The following is a 15,229-nucleotide window of genomic DNA, read 5'->3' on the forward strand; positions in this document are numbered from 1 at the left end:
GCCTCAGCCCATCTGCCTAACTAAACACTCCTCTCCCGAACGCGCCAACACGCACCTGGAAACTGAGCGCTCCGCAATGCCCACTCCCCGGCCCAGATGCTCCTCCACTCCTCCGCTTGCCGCGGCAGTCTCCTCTTCCGCACCGGCTTCCCCTTCCCCTTGGCGGCCACCACCACCACCCCCAGAGCCCTAAGCCCGCTCACAACCGTAGCGGCTGCTCCCATCATGTACGGCGGCGGGCGCGGCGGGCGCGGTGGCGGTGGCACCAACTCCCAGCGCGGTCGCGGGCGCGGGCGGGGCGGAGGAGGCAGGGGAGGCCGTGGTGGCGGCGGCGGCGGGGGACGAGGTGAGCAGAGGTGGTGGGACCCGCAGTGGCGCGCCGAGCGGCTACGGCAGATGGCCGGCGAGGTTAGGGTTCTGCTCTACTCCCGTGTGTCCGCGTGGCTGGATGTTGTTTCGTGATGGCTCGACTGCTGTCATGCCTGTAGTTTATGCTCCACACCGTGTTGTTCTCTTGTATGAAAGCCTGTAGGCTCTAGCTAACGTCCAACTATAGGTATGCGACCTAGTCGACAAGTTTACTGCTAATTTGCTGCCATACCAATTTTGGGTGGTAAATGTGCATATACCGCAGTGGCCCCACAATGGAGTTAGCTGTTTGGTGTGTTAGTTCTCAGGAGGTTCGAACAGGAACTAGTTACACTGCGTACAAAGGCTTGTTCTGTCCAAATGAGCTGCTAGCAACTGTTCCAACCATGTTAAGTTCCATCCAAATTGTATGGTTACACAAGGTGTAGTAAGCCCAATGCATCCTTTACTGAATGTACCAATTTATAAAAATCATACACAGGATTTTATACCACTTGTTTCTAGCTGATTCTGTAATATTTATACACTCGTGAATGTCTACGGTTCAGGTGGAGAAGGTGGATGAGACTGAATGGTGGAATAAGATTGGACAGCTAAGAGAAGGGTCTCAGCAGGAGCTAGTAGTCAAGAAGAATTTCGGACGCGATGGGCAGAATATACTTGCAGACATGGCTCAGAGGCACGGCCTTTACTTGTAAGGATGTCACACCTATTATGCGCCTTATTCTCTTATTACCGCCGGCATGCGTAGCTTCCACCAAATAGATGCAACAGTTCATCAATGTTTCGAGAATCACGTAATTAACAACTAAGTCTGCTCATATTTATGTATATAGTAGATGAATGATTATCTGACTTTCTCACGTTCACCATTCGATGCCTTTTGTGATCTGATGAATTATAGTTTCCATGTCTTGTGTTTTATCCCGGGGAAGATAGCAATGCATACAACAAAGGGAAGACGCTTGTTTTCAGCAAAGTGCCACTACCTGATTACCGAGCAGATCTTGATGAGAGGCATGGATCAGCACAAAATGAGGTGCTATTAATGTCTTAGAGGTAGTCTAAATCACTATAGGTGCAATTTTTTGTTTGCTGATATACTTGTGTTTGAACTATGGACAGATTAAGATGTCCAACGAAACAGAGAGACGAGTGGAAAACCTTTTGTCCAGGGCACAGTCGAATAACAATGGTTCTGCTAGCTCATCCACTGTCTTAACACGACAATCTTTCCCTAGCACATCATCGTCAGTAGCTGGATTAACAACGGAAATTGATAAACAAAAGCTAAGTTCTCAGCTTAGGGACCTGCAACATTCGAAAAAGGTAATGCCAGTGATTTTCCGGTGATTTTAAACCCCATCAATGTCAAACATTCAGCATCACCTCTTTCCCCTAATTTCTGAAGTTATACCATCTATGTTTCGTTTCAGATGACGCCAAGTGCTAGATCAATGCAGTCCTTGAGGGAAAAGTTGCCTGCATTCAAAATGAGAGAGGAGTTTTTGAAAGCAGTGGCAGCCAATCAGGTAAGTAGTAAGACCTATGAGATATTTCATATTTTGATCTGTTTAGATGAATATATTCACATACATTGTAGGAGGTGTAGATCTCAGCTCTTAGCCCATTATAGATATTTCATATTTTGATCTACTAATTTACGGAAGATACCAGTTTAGTTTGGAAGATAAAGGTATGGTTGGTTAGGAAGTTGGGATTCTATTCTTAGGCATCAAACTTGAGTCTTCCCTACTCCCTATAAAGGTACACCTACACCATACCCCCAATGGATTATCCAATAAATTAAAATAAACTAGCAAAGACCTAATCCTGTCCCCCAACCTTCTCCCCTCTCATTCCGGACAACATGGATGGCCATCCCCTCCGCTTCCGGAGCTGTACCTCCAACCTTGTGACGTTCATTGGTCTTAGGAACAGTACCAAATCTAGCATGTGACAAGGTCAGAGCAGTGGTTCTTGAGTATCAGACCACTCACATTTGAGACAATGGGATTGGATCTGTCCCAGGAAAATGTGGAATTGTGGATGGCATTAAGAACAGCAAGCTCTCCAACCTCGTCAACCAGGTCGCAACCTTATCCACAAACACCGTTGAGGTCAAAACCAATCTCCACAAGCTGATGAACATATCAACTAAGCTGTTCCAACCTCACGGCAGAGCAGGAAGGGCGAAGGCGGGAGTAGTAGAAGAGGACAGACGTGTTGCTGAAATTTCCAGCAACCATGGAAGGCGCAGTTGACCACTCCCACGCCTTAAGTGGAGTCCAATCCCAGGCCTTACGTGGAGTGAAAAAGCCTGCATCCGCGAGAAGCGGCAGTGATGCAACCAATCTCGACGGAGTGGCAAACTCCAGCAAGAGCGATGGAGTTCTCTCAAGAGGTAGCCATGCAATCAATCTCGATGGCAATGACACACACAACAGCCATGTTGGCAGAGTCCTCTCCAGCAGGGGCGGTGGCTGCACAACAAGCAGCGGTGGGGTGCCCTTCCCAGCAGCAACGGCAGTCACACAGCCACACTTGAGAGCGAGATGTTTCTCCTCGAAGCAATGGCTACTCTGCCAAAACTAGCAATGATGCTTCTGTTTCTAGCAGTTCCCAGCACTTTGTGGCGCCAGCAAGGGATGAGCCATTCCTACTTGCATCCCTTCCTTCAAATCATAAGGCTCACAAGAATCCCTTGTGGAGATTGAGCTTCTACTTAGGCCAAATGGGTGGACTACACCACTCTATGCAGGCCAAGTGGCTAACAGTGGTCAGAAACAAGCAGGCATCCAAACTGATTGACATAACTGCATGGATGCAGCGTGGTTGTTTTTCTCCAGCGCCAAAGGTGCAGGCAGAATCGGTCAACAATGTGGGTACTCCTTGTGGGCTCTACCGTGACCACCGCCGCAGCTCGTCTAAAAATGCGTGGTGTAATGCCAGAGGCGTGAATCTTGTTCCTTAGCCATTAGAGATAAGTACAGTAGTTAGTAGGTTACACAGTTAGTAAGGATATCTATATAGCAAGGAAAGAAATATGTTTAATAATTAGTGGAAGATAAAGATATGGTTAGTTAGGATAGCCGTCGTTCTATTCTTATGCATCAAGCTGAGTCTTCCCTATAAAAGGCACCATGTACCTCATATGGATTGTCCAAGGAATGAGAATAATCTAGCAAAGATCTAATCCTCTCCCCAATCTATTCTCACTCTCATCCCTGGCACAATGGTTAGCCGACCGTCGCTTCTCAGAGCTGTACCCCAACCTTGTCACTGTCAGCGGTCTTACGAATGATACCAATTCTGAACATGAGATCCATATGCGGAAAATGTGTCATATGGACACTACCAGGTTAATAAATTGTTGCTAGTTTGTAGAATCTTTTGGTGCAGTTAACTTAAACTTGAATCTAGTGGGCAGAGAGTCTTGCGGGTCTCTCATTTTTTTTACTTCTTATAAAGCTGGCAGAGTTAATGTTGGACTGTTGTGGCTTTTGTTCATCTTTGCTATCTTGTGATATTCATTACATTATTATATTTGCTATACAGTAGGGCTCAATAGCTGATCTTATAGTACAAGCATTTTATTTATTTATTACTGGATTGACTGTTTCAGGTTCTGGTCATTTCTGGCGAGACAGGCTGTGGTAAAACAACACAGCTTCCACAGTTCATACTAGAAGAGGAGATAGATAACCTTCGTGGTGCTGATTGCAGCATAATTTGTACTCAACCCCGCCGTATATCCGCCATATCGGTTGCAGCACGCGTAGGATCTGAGAGAGGTGAAGAGCTTGGTGAGACTGTTGGATACCAGATTCGCCTTGAATCAAAGCGGTCAACACAGACACGACTGCTCTTCTGCACCACAGGAGTTTTGCTTAGAAAACTGGTATGACTTCATTAACGGATAGATAGATAAATCATATTCATGAGTTATGACTAACACACCATGCCATTTTTGCTTATTTGTTTTTGTCGTTTTGCTTGAAGTGGTAAAAAAATAACTACTCCGTATGTTTTTTTGCCCTGTTTTTTGTTTGTTGGCTTTCTACATATCCTGGAACTTCTGGTTTGATCTTAGCTTGAACTGTGCATTGTTTATAGCTCTATAATGTTTCTCCAGGTTTAGTTCAATACTCTGCGGAAATTAAGCTTCATCATATGCAAAATTACTAAGCCTGGTGCTATTATGTTCTCAACATGTTGTGCAGTTACGTGTTCGGCACTCCTTCTGTTTTTCTATCACTGGTCTCTGGAGCCTAGTTCAAAAACAGGACCTGACTGTCAGAGTGTTGCCCGGTTTGGTATGCTTAAAATACCATTTCACCAAAAACCAGTAAAGGAACTAGTAAACGAGGTATCAGAAGCAGGAATCAAACCCAAGAGTCAAGACCTTCGTCCCACCATTTTGCATGCTCGGGTTTCCGGCCAGCAACTTAGCTGCATTGCTTTTGTGACCAAGTTAGCCAACAACATCTGGTACTCCCTCCATCCAGATTTACAGGGCATATTAATCTTGCCTTAAGTCAAACTTGTTTATGGTTGACCAAGTTTATAGAAAAATATATCAACATCTACAATATCCAATAAATTCATTATGAAAACAATTTTCATGATAGATGTAGTAATATTCATTTGGTACTTTAGATGTTGATATTTTCTCTATAAATCTGGTCAAACTCGAAAATATTTTACTTAAGACAAGATTAAAAGGCCTTGTAAACCCGTATGGTGGGAGCTAAAGCATAGGGTTGTCAATTTTTTCTCTTAACTTGAAAATCAATGTACATTTTTTTGCCTGCATCGAACTGGGTGAGCCGCCAGTTAGACCGATGAACCAGTAGCTTAACCAGTTGGTTTTTTAAACCATGCCCAGGAGTCTGTTGCGAATATCTGTCCATTGAGGAAACCAAGAGTGTAAGAATGCAGGGTTTCCACTATCTACCCCTACATTTGGAAGAGGTTAAGTGGTTGTAATGTGCCATTTTAGGGGTATGGTCATTTTTCATCAATCTTTTTAGTTTTTCCTTGATCTGATTGATGGTTGGGTGATGATAGATACTGTGAAACCAAGTACTGGAAATTGTATGCTTCAGTTAGCATGGCAGAATGCTGTGGCATGATTTTGACACAAGCGGCACACAATTTTGTTTACTTCTGTTAGAGATGTGAAAGATTTGAGGTTTTTATTATAGATTATTTTATCCTCCATATGTCGAAAATTAGTCAAATATTATGTGATTTCTAGCACTCCCATGGTCCAATATGCAACTGAACTACTGCAGCTCCTGTTAAGATACATGTGTAAATTTTAATTATGAAACATTCCACGGGTAGCTATAACTATTGCTGATAGAGATGCAAGTGGGTCACTATTAGGGTCTACCCTTTTAGTTCAAGAAAATGAGCTAACTTTTCTAAAATGATGATGTCATTGAAAAAATTAGTTCATTTTGTTAAACTAAAGAGGGTAAAGAGTACCCTGTTGTTGACCTACTTGCATCTCTAATTGCTGATCTAAAGATGAACTCTGGCAGGGTGTTATATTTGCTCTTGTGTATCTTGAGATTAGGCAAATCCAATTGAATTGCTATCTAGTTTCCAAACTTTGTGTCATTTTGGTGTTACTAATTTTAAATATGGTGCGACCACTGTATGAAGTGCAGGTTCAGGAGCCAGACCTACTTGGTGTAACTCATTTACTAGTTGACGAAATTCATGAACGTGGCATGAATGAAGATTTTCTCATCATCATTTTGCGGGACCTTCTGCCAAGGCGTCCTGACCTTCGTCTTGTATTGATGAGTGCAACAATAAATGCTGATCTTTTTTCCAAATACTTTGGGGAAGCTCCTATTATGCATATTCCGGTACTGTAATCTCTTGCAAACATCATTTGTTAAGACATACCCTTTGGAGTACTGTTGTACATTATATTTATATCGAGCTGTTTTGATCAGGGATTCACTTACCCTGTCGCTGAGATGTTTTTGGAGGATATTTTAGAAAAGACCAGCTACAAGATCAAGTCTGAACGTGAGAATTTCCAAGGAAATTCAAGAAGAAAGAGACCTGCGCCAGTTAAGAATGATCCGGTGTCTGATGTTTTTGAGGTAAACCAGAGTTACTTCTTACCACATTGCTGATGTCAGGGGATAACGACTTCACAAGTCTGAGACGCCCAATTTATCAGACGATTTAGCTCTATTGTTGCTAATGCAGATAACAACTAAAGTGCAGAGATTAATAGTGCAAAAAGGCAAACATGCTTAATTTTTACATTTTTTAAAACTAGGTGGGTAGATAGTTTTCTTGCTCACTTACTTTTTTCCAGGTTGTTGACATTGATAAGGAGTATGGAAACTACAGCATTACAACAAGGCAGTCCCTTGAAGCTTGGTCTGTCACTGAACTAGATTTGAGCCTTGTATGTACTCTGAACTTTCTTTCATCTGCATACATTTGATTGCACTACTAAGAAGTTCTTTGTTGTTGAGATGAGATCTAGTTCGACATATGTATAATTCATTGCAATTGAGTGGATATATATATATATATATATTACTGACGTTGCGAGCCTACTAATTGCCTATTGTTAATTAATCCGTTAGGCATTAGCAGATCTGCCGATGTCTTGCTTCTTTAGTATATGAACTGGAAGGACATAATGTATTAATAGATGCCTTAATTAATGGATCCACTTCCTTGGTATTGAAATTGTTCAAGAATGGAAAGGATGTAATGAAGCACATGGAATATGAAGTACTATTAGATGTAAATATGTGTAGTTATGTACTGATATCCTGTCTGCAAACATCGTGGAAATTAGTGAGAAGTGGTTTGTGTATTTTCACCCTTTGTAATTTGAATTTGAGATCAAAATATAATAGAATGAAGCAAAAGAGAAGCTTGTCGTGCATTACATTTGTTTGTTCCTCAACATATATTAAATGGGAGCTTAATATTTTTTACGTAGTTATGGTAAACTGAGAAGTGCACCTGGACTGTTCTCTCCCCAAAATAATTTCATCTTAATTTGGTACCACAATGTCTGGGGAAGGGTGATCCTTCCACTTGTATCCTGGAGATCCCAGGTTTGAATCGGCCTCTTTGCATAACAGCAAGGGAAAGGCTGCCTATAAATTCCCTTCACCAGACCCCACAATGTGTGGGAAGCTTTCGGCACTGGGTACGCCCTTCAATTTGGTCTCACGAAACCAAAGATGATTTATGATGGCACCTATTTGTGCGTTGCATTTGGTCTCTCTCCAAAGGCAACCTGCATTTCATGATATCCCAATATTATGTAGACATGTAATAATTATCTATCCTGCTAATATACTACACTTTCATGAATTTATGTTAACATTGTTAGGTGGAAGGTACAATTGAGTATATATGCCGTCATGAAGGTGAAGGTGCAATCCTTGTGTTCCTTACTGGTTGGGACGAAATTTCAAAACTTCTAGACAAGATTAAAGGGAATAATCTACTTGGCAATTCCAACAAATTCCTAGTCCTCCCATTGCATGGTTCTATGCCAACTGTCAATCAGCGTGAAATTTTTGATAGAGCACCAGCTAATATGAGGTAACTTGTTACAAAGACATATTCTGTAGAAGCATTCAATCTTGATTATGCTTTCTGAATCTTGATTATGCTTTCTGAATATGATTTTGCTTTTACGATGGATAATTCAGTCTTCCAACTTGCATACCTCCTCAGTTGCTCAGGATCCATTTTCACCATTATGATTACATAGGACTAGTAGCATGCTGGGTTTCTTGTTCTTCTCGTTAACACTGGCAGTGTTTTAATGGTAAAATTAAATTTTAGCACATATGTAGCACATAGGTAAACGTATGGCTGGTAAGGAATTAATGAAAGTACTACAGAACTTTGATAGGTCAAACTATGGCTGGGAAGGAACTACTGAAAGTGTAACTTTTTGATGATGATTTTGGATAGGCCATAGGCATTAACCATGGAGTTAACTTCTCCATTTCCCTCTCATTTTACTTTTGAACATCTGGCCATTTAAACTTTTTTTTTTTGCCCTCACATTTGGTGTATGTCTTTCATTATTGCTTGATGCTAAATTACCAAATTATTTATTTTTTCTGAATAATTTTCTTAATGCAATTTGTTCTTTGAGATGTACTCAAACAGAATGCTCTAAAGTTCATTTGAACATCTTTTCCTAAACCCTAATGGCTAGTTCTATTTTATTTGAACAATCTGAAGTATTTTAATTGCTTTTTGCAGAAAAATTGTTCTGGCGACAAATATTGCAGAAAGCAGTATTACGATAGATGATGTTGTATATGTAATTGATTGTGGTAAGGCGAAGGAGACAAGTTATGATGCCTTGAATAAGCTAGCGTGCCTTCTACCATCGTGGATATCAAAAGCCTCTGCTCATCAGGTATGTTACTGCAGAGTGCAGACTATGTCACCGGCTTTTGTGGTAAAACTGGATATCAAATAAATATGTAGTTTGTGACTTTCGTGATCTTACACAGCGGCGAGGTCGTGCAGGCCGTGTACAGGCAGGTGTCTGCTATAGGTTATACCCGAAAGTCATTCATGATGCCATGCCACAGTTTCAGTTGCCTGAAATACTCAGGACTCCTTTGCAAGAACTGTGCATTACTATCAAAAACTTACAGCTGGGAGCAGTGGCCTCTTTCTTAGCCAAGTCACTGCAACCTCCAGATCCACTTTCTGTAAAGAATGCAGTCGAGCTTCTGAAAACCATTGGAGCGCTGGATGATTTGGAGGAGCTTACTTATCTAGGTTTGAAATTTTACTGTTACCCGCACATTATCTCACCTGCTTAATTTTGCTCTATGTGTTCTTATTTACTTTTTGCCCATCTTCCTTGATTTATGCAGGACAGCATCTTTGTACACTTCCACTGGATCCAAACATTGGGAAGATGCTGCTCATTGGATCTGTCTTCCAGTGTCTGGATCCTGCATTAACAATTGCTGCTGCTCTTGCACATCGTAATCCATTTGTGCTCCCAATAGACAGAAAGCAAGAAGCTGATGATGTAAAACGATCATTTGCTGGCGACTCCTGCAGGTGGTTATTATAATCTCTTTTCTACTTACATCACATTAATATTTAGTGAGGAAACATGTAGATATTTTTCGACGACCAATATTACAGAGATTATCTTTTTTACTTTGACGGTCTCTTTCTTATTCAGAGAAGCAATATCTTCAGTACCAATCTAGTATTGCTGAATTTATAATGCATATGTAGTACACACTCTGTTTCACAATATCTGTCCCCAGCCTAGTAGCCTATCATGTGCACAAACCAATGAAGCTCTAAATCTATGGAGACAATCTTAAATAACATACTACAACCAATCAGCAATTCACAAAGCAATTAAAGTACTAAGTGCAAAAATTGCAGTAACTACACCCTTGATTTTTTCAATGGACATATTTTAAATGGAGGTTCCCTGGGCCAGGGAGATATAGTGATACAGAGGGAGTATTTGTTATTGGTTGCTACATGCTACAAGTCTTGTAGGTGTGACATGATTGGACTGCTAGAACCTGTACTGCTTTATATTTAATATTTGCGAAGGAGTACATAGCATCACTTGCCAATGATAGCATCGCCTGCAAAAAGTATCACGTTGAAGCTGTTTAAGGCATATTGAAAATTTCTTATGACCTCTTTGGCCAGTGATCACATTGCGCTTCTTAAGGCATTTGAAGCATGGAAGGAAGCAAAACGCAGTGGAAGGGAACGTTCTTTCTGCTGGGAAAATTTCCTGTCTCCAGTGACCCTAAAGATGATGGATGATATGCGGAATCAATTTTTTGATCTACTATCTGATATTGGGTTCGTTAGCAAGACAAGAGGAGTGCAGGTTTTGAGCTCTTGACCTCTCTCGCACTCCAAAATAAAGTGTCATGTAAAATATATGCAGCTGCTCTGATTTGTTCTGCCATGTCTTCACACAATATGTCGCCCACATAGTTCTGTAATTGCAACACAGAAGACACTAATGTTACTGAATTTCTCATTTGTCATCTGTTTGAACATTATACTGTGTATCGATAGGTGCTTAATAAGCAACAAGTCAACTGTACAAAAGAGTAGAATGTGAATTATGGGACCTATATAGTTGTCTATATTTCTTTTTATTATTTCATTATGTTATCTTATCTACTTGTCAGTTGAAAGGCTTCAGTTTGCTTATGATTACTTCCATGCTAAAATTTCAGGCATATAACCATTATGGTAAGGATCTGGAGATGGTTTCTGCTGTTTTATGTGCTGGGCTTTACCCAAATGTCATACAGTGCAAAAGACGGGGCAAGAGGACAGCATTCTACACCAAAGACGTTGGAAAGGTGGACATTCACCCATCATCAGTCAATGCGGGAGTGCAGCAATTCCCACTGCCTTATCTGGTTTACAGCGAGAAGGTGAAAACTGCTAGCATCTATGTGAGAGACTCCACAAACATATCAGATTATGCTCTTCTACTATTTGGTGGTTCCCTAAGTCCAAGTAACACCGGAGAAGGCATCGAGATGCTTGGGGGGTATCTTCATTTCTCTGCACCAAAGCGTGTCATAGAGTTGATTCAGGTATAACCAACTCCGTGACAATAGCTTCTTTGAACTTTTTATTAAGGTATTGTTAAGTAAATTTGAAACAAAAAAGGCGACTTGAGACTTAAGGTGCTGGTGCTGTGATTGGTTAAATTTTGAAATGTCGGTGCTTGCTGCTTGATCTAGCTTCTACTTTTCCATACGAGCCTCAGTTCATACAACACTAAGCTGAGCTGTGGTTATCATATAAGTTGTATCGACAAGCCTTGTTTTACTGCTTTGGTTATCAATCATTTCAGTGAATAAAATAGGTTATCTTTTTAGCTAAGATATTCAATATACCTGATTTATGCTCTGGTTCGTGGCTATTGATGAGCAAATACCAAATACTCCCTCCATATTGGCTATTTGCTCGGAAATTTCCTGTCTCCGGTGACCCCAAAGGTTATCAATTTGACCAACAAAATATGAGATATATATCACAAAAAACTTCACATGTTATATTTTCTAATGTTATGATTTTCGTGTTATATAATTATATTATATAGGTCAAACTGATGACCTAGGTACATGCGCATAACTAGTAAACCGATAGGGAGGGAGTACTTATCTAAATTGTAAATAGTTTTGCTGTATTAAATCCATTTTTTCTGTAACGAGAGATTTTTTTTTTTTACTTGGCAGAGATTAAGAGGTGAACTGGACAAACTCCTCCAGAGAAAGATTGAGGAACCGGCAATTGACATCTTTTCAGAAGGGAAAGGGGTTGTGGCTGCGGCCATAGAACTGTTGCACAGTCAAAACGTTTACCACTAGAATACTAGATGCTGCAATATATATATACACGTCGCAGAAGGCAATTTTTTTAGGTGCTTTCTGCCTGGTCTATCCGACGCGTACTCTGATATGTTCGTGAATATGAATACATTTTGAGTGTTGAGAAAAGAAACTAAGTATTTCTTGCCATCTCCTGAACTAAGCATAGTAAACTATGTCTTTTTCATCTGCTCAGTATGTATGTGCATGACCTGCATAATTTTCAATGCATGGCATATATGTGACTGCGTTAAGTTCCATTCCTGAAATGGGTCAGTATTAAGTTTGATCAGCATGCTAATTGCTAAGCGCAAAATGGAGACCAATACCCTGCTTGACTGGTAATTATTTTCTAAATTCTAACAAAATGGAAACGATTCACCATCAAGTCAAATTGACCAAAATTATTCCAGTGTCTAGCAGCAACGTCAGGGTACCATCTAGAGTAGTCCAGCTGTACACTGGAAATGCAACTTAGCTCTGCATATGAACTCATTTTGTGAAAACACATTTTTAAATGTTGAAGAATTAAGAAATAAAACACATGTATATTGCACACAAGTTTTCCAGAAAAATAACACTTTGTATGTTTAATGTAAAAAAGACAAATTTTGATGCTCAAATGCGACTACTCATGAGATATTTTTCTGTTTTTTTTACACAGGCAACATAAAATGTTCTTTTCTCCCGAAAGCTTGTGAGCTAACATGAAATGTCTGAATGTGGAAGCGAATTTGTTTTTGAACTTTCTTGATATTTTTTAATAAAGATTTTTCTTTATAATAGATTCATATATACACCTATGAGCCAAACCACCATCTTGGGTTGTATGAATTGTTACAAACTCAAAATATATTGAGAACAAGCAAGTGCGTGTGTGCTTGCCCCCCTCCAGAGCGCTCCACGATAGCTAGGTGGAGGTTGCTGATCGGGCGAAGCAAGAAACGCGTCAGGGAAAAAACAAAGGAGAAGGAGTGCGGCGCAGAAGGAGTGACGCGTATGGGAATCTTTCGTCTGGAGCCCCGCGCCGGTGGGGCGCGCCGGACTCGCATGACGCATCCTTCCTGCTCTCTTTGCACAATAATTGACTCTTCCGCTCGTCCAGTTCTTGCAATTCATCGGCCTGCTGCGCCGTCGCGTGCGCTCTCTCTCTCTCTTCGACGATATCACAGTGTCAAACTCGCCACCGCCGCTGCCACCATCTTCATCTCGGCTCGTGTGTCGCAGCAACCCACCCAAAGGAGACCGAACAGGGGAAAAGGTGGGGCGATTTGGTGGCGGCGGCGTCCTCGGTGTTGACAGCATCAACCCCCACAACGGTCGCAGCTAGGGACAGTGGCGACGGAATTGGAAAACGGCGGCGACCTGCACCGCGCCCCTCCGGCAATGGTAACCTCCCGCTCACCTCTCTCCTCTGCTGCTCGTTCCCTGTTGGTGCTGCTGCACTTCAATTGATTGATTTTGGACATTGATTATTGCCCTACCTTTCTTTCTTATTGCTTTTCATTTTAAGCAGCGATACCAACATCTTGGGGTTGCATAGTGTGTTGAAGTTAACCACATCTCTCCGGCGACGCTACCTCCTCCTCGCGTTGCTCCACTTGACGGCGTCCAGTTGATGAGTTACCGACGGCAGCCCTGAGCTCATCCAGAGCTCATCCCCGTCCCGACGCCAGATCCCTCAGATCCCAGGCCGTCTTGCTCCTCCTCCCTTGGCCCGGCGGCGCTGCTCAGCCGATAGGAGGCGAGAGAAGGCGGTCCGTTGTGCTCCTCTTCCCCTAGGTCGCCCATGCCCTGTTCGATACTGCTGCCAGCGCGCCGAAGAGGAGAACAGTGGATGGCAGCACCTCATTTCCTTCTACACCTAGGTAACCTCGCCCACCTCCGTTCTCCCTTGAAATTGGCCTTTTATCCTTACTCTCGTCAATATCCTGGATCAAGATACTCAGGTCACAGAGATATATATCTTTGTTGAGATGTTGTGTAATTAGTTCTGAATTCTGAAGGTAATTACCAATGCCCGGCTTGATTCAAGAAATTGTTTATTCCAGGGGTACTTGCATAAACTGAGCCGATGGACCTCATTTCTATTTTGACGAGGCCTTTTTCTCTCTGCTGTTTTAAGTGAACTGCTTTGATCCAAAGCTTGATTCACATGGCTTGGAAATGTAGTTAAGCTATGTTAATGATAATTTGGTCAAATAGTGGACAACTAGCTTTATTTGCTTCCTACAGTGAAGTAAATTTATGATCTTTGTCTGAGCCTGCAACGCTGAAAATTTTATACTACTAAAAATATCTAACCTGTTGTTCTTTTGCAGGTGACATGAAGTTTACGACCTTTAAGAAATGTCTTCTATAAATCTGTACGTCACCCACAAATATATTAGAGGGTGAAAGATTGATTATTACTGGATATTATTTACTACATGAGAAAATTGAAGCTCCCATGTTCATCGCAACATACAACCTGTCTGTTGCTAAATAATCCAGTTGGCATTGTTTGTACCACCCGTTCATGGCCAGAGGAATTTCCAGTGCCAGGCAGTGGTATCTCGTTGAGTTTGAAATTTGGATTGGTTACTCTACAAAATCTGTGTGGTTTAGTCAACTGAATTGTGGACTCTGGACTGCTCTGGTACTACTAATTAATTTTATGTTTCCCTTTTTACAGTAAATTTATACTGTTCGTTATAGACCTGATGTTGTTTTGGTTTACATGCTCGGTATGTCCAATGCACTGAATTTTATATTGTTTTCCATTGATCTGGTTGTTGTTCTAGCTTCCATGGTCACTTGGTCTGTTATTCTTCGTAGCATTTCATTGATAACCTTTTCTAACTATGACAACAAGAGTGGAATTTGTGCAGCTCTTCATCACGTTCAGATAGATTGTGGGTATAAATCATAATTACATGATGCTTTCAGGTTTTTCACCTGATCTTTCTCCAGGTTATGAATGTTAAAATGCCTTTCTTGTTTAGGTTTGCGCACCCTATGTTTGCCCATCAATAGCTCCGATTGGATATGGTATTGCACAGTCAGGTGTACCACGCCTATACAGGTAAATTCTATTACAAATGTGGCTCGTCAATGTTTTCTCATGCCTGAAAATCTCCCTAAAGAAACTCTTTTGGTGATGCTAGGAGTATCTTTTGAAGGTTTGAATCATGGTTATTGCTTCACATATTGCACAGTGTTTGCTATCGAGGGCCCATCAGCGGTTTGACAGCGTTACAATAATATCACCTTCGTTTGAAAGTCTTGTCAGTTTAGCAACTAAGGAACGGTGGATGGGGTGGAGTCATCTTTCATCCAGAACAGAGGTAAACATTCTGAAACGGGTTGTTATGTTCATGAATAGAAAGTGCCCACATCTTATACCTTTAAATAACAAGTATTCCAGTGTTTTTGTTATGCGTGTGTGGATTATATGTGTATTTGTCTTT

The 15,229-nt window shown here is 41.3% G+C and overlaps 1 protein-coding gene across 1 annotated transcript; it reads left to right on the forward strand.

Moving 5' to 3' along the window:
* The first annotated feature begins 336 nt into the window (after window positions 1-336).
* LOC124705525 (DExH-box ATP-dependent RNA helicase DExH1-like) lies at window positions 337-11,930 on the forward strand. Its single transcript, XM_047237228.1, has 16 exons — window positions 337-408; window positions 918-1,063; window positions 1,305-1,408; window positions 1,495-1,698; window positions 1,806-1,901; window positions 3,995-4,270; window positions 6,048-6,251; window positions 6,342-6,494; window positions 6,716-6,808; window positions 7,757-7,971; window positions 8,647-8,806; window positions 8,904-9,177; window positions 9,276-9,468; window positions 10,087-10,273; window positions 10,632-11,000; window positions 11,649-11,930. The coding sequence occupies exons 2-16, from the start codon at window positions 1,015-1,017 to the stop codon at window positions 11,778-11,780; spliced, it is 2,709 nt and encodes a 902-aa protein (XP_047093184.1). The 5' UTR covers window positions 337-408; window positions 918-1,014; the 3' UTR covers window positions 11,781-11,930.
* The last annotated feature ends 3,299 nt before the right edge of the window (window positions 11,931-15,229 follow it).

The sequence above is a fragment of the Lolium rigidum genome, chromosome 4 (genome assembly GCF_022539505.1).
Source record: "Lolium rigidum isolate FL_2022 chromosome 4, APGP_CSIRO_Lrig_0.1, whole genome shotgun sequence".
Lineage (NCBI taxonomy): Eukaryota > Viridiplantae > Streptophyta > Magnoliopsida > Poales > Poaceae > Lolium > Lolium rigidum.

Bases quoted from the DNA above. Each gene is read 5' to 3' on its own strand.
- LOC124705525 (XM_047237228.1), top strand. From the start codon at position 1,015: ATGGGCAGAATATACTTGCAGACATGGCTCAGAGGCACGGCCTTTACT. The intron at 6,495-6,715 runs GTAAACCAGAGT...ACTTTTTTCCAG, and splicing joins CGGTGTCTGATGTTTTTGAG to GTTGTTGACATTGATAAGGA. The intron at 8,807-8,903 runs GTATGTTACTGC...GATCTTACACAG, and splicing joins CAAAAGCCTCTGCTCATCAG to CGGCGAGGTCGTGCAGGCCG.